At 38.5% G+C, this 9308-nt stretch overlaps 1 protein-coding gene across 1 annotated transcript in view; it reads right to left on the reverse strand.

The window, feature by feature from the left end:
* Nucleotides 1-3174: 3174 nt before the first annotated feature.
* Nucleotides 3175-9308, reverse strand: part of LOC115816389 (sialoadhesin-like) — a 47928-nt gene continuing 41794 nt past the window's right edge. Inside the window, exons 7-11 of the mRNA XM_030779346.1 lie at nucleotides 5816-6100; nucleotides 4889-5167; nucleotides 3632-3900; nucleotides 3416-3515; nucleotides 3175-3224 (exon numbers count right to left, since the gene is read on the reverse strand). Of these exons, the coding sequence (XP_030635206.1) occupies nucleotides 3175-3224; nucleotides 3416-3515; nucleotides 3632-3900; nucleotides 4889-5167; nucleotides 5816-6100 (983 nt within the window). The remainder of the gene's footprint in view (nucleotides 3225-3415; nucleotides 3516-3631; nucleotides 3901-4888; nucleotides 5168-5815; nucleotides 6101-9308) is intronic.

Here is a 9308-nt window from a genome sequence, read left to right on the forward strand (position 1 = left end):
AGTTTCAGTGATGGAAATCTACTAAATTGTACAACAAGAGAATGCTGGACCATTTAGAACAGAAAGTGCAACATGACAGTTTATTAAACAATTATTATCACAGACTAAGAATTAAAGATTCATCATTAGTAATTAGAGGATCACAGTGAAAGAGAATAGCCTTTGATCATTTTAATGTGACAGTTCTCTCACTGAATTATCTGAGATATAAATGTCTGAATGTAGTGACTGTAAAATAATATTTTCATAAAATGAGTTCCGTTTTTGTTTGAAAAACATTAAAATGTAACTCATGTTTCTTTCTCACACTCTGCTGAATATTTGAGTGAATCAAAAGTACAAAAGACCAGTTAACACCTCCTCCCATCCCCTCATTGGTCTAAACCCACACGACTGAAATAGAGCAGAAGCCAAACCACAAACTCACACCTTTAGACTGTTCTCATGAATCAGACATACGAGTGCTGTGGTTGGGACTTTTATAGTGTGTGTGTGTGTGTGTGTGTGTGTGTGTGTGTGTGTGTGTGTGTGCATGTGTGTTGGGTCTGTGGATACGTGCATACATATACACTTAACCCTGATGCATGCAAAGACCCTTGTGTTGAAATGTCCTGTCTGGGCTCGACTGGTGGAAATTTCCATTGTCTCTTTGAGTATCTCTGTTAAAGAGAGTTAAATCTGTGTAGAGCAGCCACTATTCTAACTGACTGAAGGATGTTCTGACCGAGGGACTGACAGAAGGTTGTTCTGTGAGAGTACATGGGTAGGTAAAGTATATTTAAGTGAGTGGAACTGAAAGGTGAAGAGAAAGTGAGTGATCTGTTTTTTCTTATATACTATCAGTAGGGGGCAGTGTGGAGTGTTTCTGAAGATGAGATTAATCAGGGACCAGGTCTCTACAGAGAGAGGTGTTGATGAGGATGTAAAAGAAGGGGAGGATTGTAGTGGAGATGATGATGTGGAGAAATGATGAAGGTTTGCTATGAACACGTCTTTAGGTATAAACACGTTGAAATGTCCTGTCTGGGCTCAAGTGTTGGAAATTTCCAATGTCTGCTTTAGTACCTCTGTTAAAGACTTAAAACTCTTACCTTAAACTGTTACTAAATAAACTCTTAACATAAAAAAACAAACTCCAGTGAACAGAAGGCTCTGTAGAACTCTTTTATACCTTAACTGACTGAAGAAATGACAGAGGGTCGCTCTGGGAGAGTAAAGGTTTTCCTTTTTTTTTCTTTTTTTTTTGTGTGTGACTTGAACTGAGAGGTGAGGAAGAGGGGAAGGAGTCTTTAAAAAAAAAAAAAAAGAAAAAAAAAGAAAAAGTGTAGAGTGTTTTTGAAGATGAGATGGATCATCTTAACTGAAGCTGGGACCAAAACAGAGGCCTGTTCTCTACAGAGAGAAGAGTTGATGAGGGTGTAAAAGAAGGAGAAGATGTGAGTGGAGGTGATGAAGAGAAATGATGAGGAGTTTAGTATAAACAGACAGATCACTGGGAGCTTTTCTCCTATGAGACACAGCACTGTAGACTAGACAGTAATGACCTGGTCTAGATGAGGATTTCTCCACTGTGTCTCATTCATGGACTCTTTACACTGACCAGTGATTCTGACTGAACCAACAGATTAATGAGTGATGTAAAGACATAAAGAACAATCAGCAGTAAATTACAGTGAGAGCATGTGACAGCAGCAACACACCTCTAATTAAAACCTGTAGATTTTGATAATTGCAGATGAAGTGAAACTGAAACTATTGTAAATGTTCAGCACTTATACTGCCATTTAGTTAGAGAGTTTGAGATCAAATCAAACAGTTGCTGAGTGATGAAGAGACTTACAGGCCTGTCTTGTCAAATGTTAAAGAATATTATGGAGGGTTCTAGAAAGATGCTTAGAATGAAACTGTAAACATGGATCCTTGTCTGAATTCAGAAATACCAGAAACTCATAGAATTGTGTTTCAGCAAATTACACTGACATTATATCTAATGACATTATGGAAAACAATTGTGAGAGAGAAATGAGATGCAGTGAAAGAATTGACAATAAAAGTAGTCATTTATTTTTACACGTAACACAAGAGGGACATAAAAATGAAAGAATAAAAACATGTTTATCATCACATCTTGAACAATGAATAAAATGAATAATCTTTAATGATCTGTAAAACAAGACATCGCAATACATTTACATGTATTTAGATTAATTCAAGAATAATTAATAGTAATTATAACAGTTATGTACTCTCAATACATCAGGTAAGTTGTGGAAACGGTGTGTGTGGAAACACAGGTGGTGGAAGCTACCATTCTTTATTGCCTGAGGGGACCAAACATCACCTTGCGCCTCCTAATTGTTCTTAAAATGTGTTTTGCTTTGTTTGGTTTAATAAGATCAACTGGTAAATAATTCTATATAAATTTCAGTTATTACATTTATTTGATTATGACCTCATATATTTATATATTAGTTATGTTCTATTGTTTGTCACCCCCTCTGTCTGTTGTTCGGTGGTCGGCACCAAACTATATGTATGTGTGTGGGAGCTCCATGTTTCGTCACTGTGTCTGTGTCCCTGTTTGTTGTCCAAGTACCAGTGTATCAGAGCACTGCTGCGTTTATTTTGCCAAGGGGGTAAAATTTTTTCTGCTGATTCTAGACCTCTGTACTGATACAGGCCAGAGCAGACTGCTTACCGTTAGCTGTATAGATTTTTTTTTTCTTTCTTTCTTTTTTTTTTTTTTTTTTCATTTTGTTTTGTTTCACTTTTGGTGTCCCGTGGTCTACTGAATTTCCCATGGATTATCTGATTTTTTTTTTTTTTTCTTTTTATGAAGTGATACTTTTTTTTAAAAACACCAAAACTCTGCACTGCCTCTCCTGTCTCTGTGTCCTTCTCTTGTCCTTTACACATGAACTGAAAATGTCTATGAGAATTTATTCTTAGACAGTTTGATGTTTGTCATTTTCTATCTCACAACAATGTAATAAAATAAATACTGTCATATATGCACACAGATTCAGAATGAAAGATGCATAACAGTTTTATCAGCAATACTCTGTACTCTGTCGCGAAAGCGCCTTATGCTTTCATTACAGCGTGTGGAGAAATTAATCTATACTGCCTCTGTGGTCATGCATAGAATTACATTATAATCTTGTAAATGAGAGATTATGAAGTTTCTATGACTGCATACTGTCTCTTGTCTTCATCAGACTGAGCTGTAGAACAGACACAAAAACAAGACAAATTAATCATTTAAACTCCAAAACCCTGAATCTTTGCTTCGCATCTTCCTGTTTTCCTTTGTCAGAATTCAGCTTTCATCACTGTCATGAGAGAAACAAATGGCTCATTTATAGTGTGAGATTAGACAGATGAAGTTCTGTAATCAGACTGAGAGAGTTCTCACCTCCAGCCCTCCAGCATTTGACCCCGATCACAATGGTCACCAGCAGATATGGAGAAAGTACCAGTAGAGAACAGAGCAGCCTTGGGAGCGAGAAGGGAAGCTTTGAACCTAGTGATGAAAAGGTCACAGTCACACATAGATACGCAAACCAGAACGCACATGAGTATACACAGAATTAATAATAGATACAGACATTCAAACCAACACATGCATGACTAAACCTTTACCTCTGACAGTGACTGTGACAGTGATCCAGCTCTTTGGTGACTCTCCTCTCTCTGCGTGTTTACACCAATACAGACCCTCATCTGACTTTGAGACAGTAGGGATGGTCATCTCTCCTGGAGTCTGATTCTGGAGGACTAATCCATCTTTAAAGAAATCAGCTCTGTGGTCTGAGGTGTCATATCGATATCTACAGTGCAGAGTCAAAGTATCTCCCTCAGTAACAGGATGGACAGGACTCTCTAGAATCACACCACCATCTATGGAGAAGAATAATAAAAAATCAAGGACAGATGTCTTACAGAGCATTAACCTCGTAATGATGTTGAAAATGGACTCACTCGGACCAGATCACAATTTGTTGACTAGAGTGCAGTTTGAATTAAGATGAGATGTAAGTATCTGTATGGAAATTTGTTTAGACACAGTCTGTGTGAAGAGTCAAACGGATAGGTTTTCTGACACTCAAGTTCAGTCTTTATTTCTATTTCACAGTGAAAGTAACAGGATTACTTCTCTTCTAGGATTGGAGCCTGTCATCACCCTCTCCTTGTGAATGTGTCATGTCAATATTCAAATACTGCAAGTTTAGATATACAACCTCAGCAATTCTTAAAGTGAATGACACATTTGCAGGGTACAAAGGCATGGCCTCACTCGCCATTTACAAGGAACTCCGTGATTGTCCGACAGCTATCAAAAAGCAAAATGTCAGCACCTTCGCTCGATTGAATTTTCAGAGATTGGCTCAAGATCGAAATGGGAATGATTACCTTCAGTGGCTAGCGAGAAGCATTTTTAATGGTCACTATCAGAAACTTCCTCTTTCTTATTGTCAGAAAGAACCACGTTGCTGGACACAAGTGCGGTGCACCGTTGTTTTAATGACAGGTGTTGAAATTAATGACAGCAGGCAGAACAAAAAACAAAGTTACCAGGGGTCTAAAGACAGATTGACAAAAATAGGGTAACAGACGGCCAAACGACTGGGGATCAATATATACTCAATATACGGCTCATAAAACACATGGGAAGTGTAGACTTCACACTCACTGATCCAGCAGAGGGGTTTAAATAGTGAAAGGCATCAGAGAGAACTAAAGTGAGGGCAGGTGTGCAGAATGAGGGTGATCAGACCGGTGATAAGTAAACCGGCGACGCTGAGAATGGAATGGCTGAAACCGGCGAGGGAGGAGGCAAGGTTGTTACACTTATATATGAAAGATGTTAGTGTTGATAGAGGCTTACTGGTCACTGTTATGTTGAGAGGATTACTGTCCCCTCCAGAGTCAGACTGACACCAGTACACTCCACTGTCTGATGACTGGAGGGAGCTGATGCTACATGTAGATCCTGTTACTGATCCCCAGTCTGATGAACAGTCTGACACATTTCCATTATCTGTGTGTCGTCTCACTGTCCATCCAGTAGAGTTACTCTGTACCTCACAGCTCAGTGAGAGAATTTCAAGGATAAAGTGTTGAGTTTTGCTTGGAGTGATGATCAGAGAGGCTGGAGGAGACAGAGCTGAAACATGGAAAGAAATCGCTTAATGACCAGGCTGCATTTTAAGGATCTCACAACTGTGAGGATTTGGCTTTAAATGTCCGGTACCAAATTCATACCAGCCAGAGCTAGTTTTGTGTTTTAAGTTACACAGAATGCAAAACTGCGAAAGAAACATCAATCTAGTAACTCACCAGTGACCCACAGTGGCAGTGTTGTGCTGTACTCTGAGTAATAGGCTGGGTTTCCTCTCTGTGCTCTGCACACATAAACTCCTGTGTGTTTAAGAGCAGCAGGGCTGAGAGTGTAGGAGCCTCCAGCTCCTCTGCTGCTGTCTGAGAGGAGTTCCACAGAATTAGAATGAACCCTGGGTAACCCATCTGTGTAGGGAATGACTCTGTACCAGAGGAATGTCCAGCCTGTAGAGGAATCTTTAACGTCACAGCTCAGAGTCACTGAGTCTCCTTCAGTCAACCACATCTTTGGAGAGACACTCACAACTGACTGGGCTATACCTGTTAGGGACGAGACAATACTTTCAGAATACTTATGACAGTTTTGTCAGGCATTATCTTATTTAATATTTCAAATGGAATCTCAAGTTTATTTTGATTTTATTTGCCATTTAGGACAAAGAACATGTTTCCAGTCACATCCTTCCACTCACACACTCACCTGATGAGACAGTCAGTGTTACAGCATCACTCATCTCTGAGTTCTGTGAGTCTCTTCTGTCTTTTCCTCTACAGGTGTATTCACCACTGTGAGACTCAGAAACAGGACTGATTGTGTATTCCTGATCTTTACTGACAGGACTGAGTGAAGAACTCTTCTTATACCAGCTGTATTCCCAGTCAGTGTCTCTCTCTCCCTTTATTTGACATCTTAGAGTGACAGTCTCTCCACTGAATGTTTGTTTATCAGGCTGCATGATCACAACAGCCTTTGGACTCTCTGTAGAATAAAATACATATCACACTAATGTACAGCACACAAATACAAAACACAAAACAGAGAGTGACACATCTAAACTCTTAGGAAACAATACATCTCAATTCCATCATATTCATGTCCACATAACTGAGTCTAAAAACTCACCTGTAACATTTACCCAGACTGCATCACTGTATTGTGTGTAGTAGACTGGGTTTCCTCTTCCAGCTCTGCACCAGTACTGTCCTCCATCAGAGTCTGTAACAGAACTGATTGTGTAGGAATCTTTGTCAGTCTGTGTCAGTGCTGAAGAGTCCTGTGTGTGTCTGTACCAGGAAAACACCCATCCTGTGGACTGGTCCAGTTTACAGCTCAGAGTAACTGTGTTTCCTCTCAGTACTGCTCCTTTAAGACTGGAGGTGAGTTGAGGTTTTGGTTTTGATCCTGTAAGAGAATGATAATAGTTCAGACTCTACACTGTCAGAAATATCATACCGACCTTTAAATTTGTGTCACATTAATCACTCACCTCTCACAGCCAGAGTAATAGAGTTACTTCTCTGTGAGGATGTTGGTCTGTTATCACTCTCTCCCTGACACCAGTACTGATCCTGGTCAGTTACAGCAACTGCTCTGATGGTGAATGTGTCTCCAGTTATAGTGCAACCATTAGACTGAGACACTGCAGTCTGAGTGTTGCCTCTATACCACTTATATCTCCAGTTCCTCCCAGAGTCAGTTACTCAATTCATTGTGACTGTCTCTCCAGGATACACAGGGTACTGTGGTTTTACAGTCAGTGTAGCTGTTGGCAATGCTGTTGGTAATGTAGGGTAGTATACATTTATTTTTCTCAGTAGTCTTACTGCCTGAAAATATATACTGAATATTTTCATGGTTAAATTATGAGAAACTATCAGTATGTAGCGTTAAAATATGAACACACTCACCAAACACAGTCAGTGTTACAGCATCACTCATCTCTGAGTTCTGAGAGTCACTTTTCTGTTTTCCTCTACAAGTGTATTCTCCACTGTCAGACTCAGTAACACTGAATGTATATTCATTTTTCCCATTAGAGTGATCTGGTGACTTAATATCACTGGTCTTATACCAGCTGTAAATCCACTCACTGTCTCCTCTCATATATATGTCACATCTGAGAGTGACTGTCTCTCCACTGAATATCTGTGTGTTTTTAGGATGCAGATAGAGGTAGGCCTTTGGTCTCTCTGTTACACACACACACACACACACACACACACACACACACACACACACACACACACACACACATTCACTCTATTAAATTTGATACATGTAACTAGATGTTAGAATAAGTTCATACTGATGTATGTAAGATAATTAATTGAAGGACAAAAACTGATAAGTATCAGAGATGCAAACTCACCTATAACATTAAGGTTTACTGTGTCACTCACGACATAATAGTAATGAGCATATATACTCTGAGCCATACATTTATAAATACCACTGTGGACTGTTTCTACAGGACTGATTCTGTATTCATTATTGTTTGATCTGTAATCTATCCTCGTTTCTCCAACTTTGTACCAGGAATATTGAAAGACCGATATTTTTCCTTCAGGAACTTCACATCTGAGTGTCACTGTCTCTCCACTGAATATCAGAGTCCACTGAGGATACAGAGTCAGAGAAGCTTGTTCTGCAGGAACCAGATGAAATAAAGGACTAAATATAAAGCTACATGAACACATACAACTCTGACTGAAATAAATGTGATGAGGAGACAAATAATCACACCTCTTATCATACAGCATACAGCTTCCATTAAACAGACATTAAACAGTGATGTGTACATACACCATACAGCTTCCATTATATAGTCATTGAACCCTTATGCTGTGTGAGTTTTTGACTAAACATCTCTCTAAGCACACACTCACATCTCAAAAATCTGACATTGTGCAGGAGGATACATGGTACAGGACATTTAAGAAAAGTCATGAATAACATTTTTATTACCTTGTGTATGTCCAGAGTAGAAGAGTGAACTCAGCACTAAAACACTGACAGAGAAACTTAGAACACAGCAGATACATTTGACCTTTAATAACTACATTGTCATATCTCTGTATGATACTGCTGAGATTCATTATAACTACACTGTCTTATCTCTATATGATACTGATTAGATTCATTATAACTACACTGTCTTATCTCTATATGATACTGATTAGATTCACTATAACTATACTGTCTTATCTCTATATGATACTGATTAGATTCATTATAACTACACTGTCTTATCTCTATATGATACTGATTAGATTCATTATAACTGCACTGTCTTATCTCTATATGATACTGATTAGATTCATTATAACTGCACTGTCTCATCTCTATATGACACTGATTAGATTCAGTATAACTACACTGTTTTATCTCTATATGATACTGGTTAGATTCATTATGACTGAGTTTTTACATTTCGATTCTTAAATTCTGTAGTCTCTACTTCACCTTTACTTCTTTTGACAACTTAGATAAATATACAGTGTTCTGAATTCAGTATTCTCTTCCATTATCAAGCTATTCTGCCCTTTTACTTTGCCAGTTTCTGTATTTAACACCATGCTCTTCAATCCTGCATATAGAAAACTATTTCATTTAGAATCTGACAACAAACCTATCAGTCACATTTCTCCCATGTTTCATCATCAGCATTTATGACATTTATCTCACATTTACTACTAAAATAATTGAACTACAGTATAACCACATCAGGTCTAATCTCTAATCCACTGAGTTTCTCAAAACTACATCTGCAGTTTGCGAAGAGCAGCACAGATAACTGATCAAATGAGGGTTATTTTAGAAACACAGTATCAGACACAGATTAACACTTGTGTAAGAATCTCCTAAATGAAGCGTGAAATACAATAGCGATTCAGAGACTCAGAGAACAGAGACACTATGAACACTCCCACTGTTAAATTCACATTATACTTTCACTTTCATCCACTCGCCATCTCACAATAAGAATACAACTTGCTGGGATTCAGAATACAGAATATATCTCTAACTCCCCCCTCAACAGACAAAGTCCTTGTCACTCCTGTTCCATTCTCAGACAGTGACATCACTGATAAAATGCCATAGAGAGATTATTCTCACAGAGCAGTACATGTAGTGGACTCAGCTCCATGCTCTATGAGAGAGAGACTGTTTGATCTACAGTGTGGGT

The sequence above is a fragment of the Chanos chanos genome, chromosome 7 (assembly GCF_902362185.1).
Source record: "Chanos chanos chromosome 7, fChaCha1.1, whole genome shotgun sequence".
In the NCBI taxonomy this organism is placed as follows: Eukaryota; Metazoa; Chordata; class Actinopteri; order Gonorynchiformes; family Chanidae; genus Chanos; species Chanos chanos.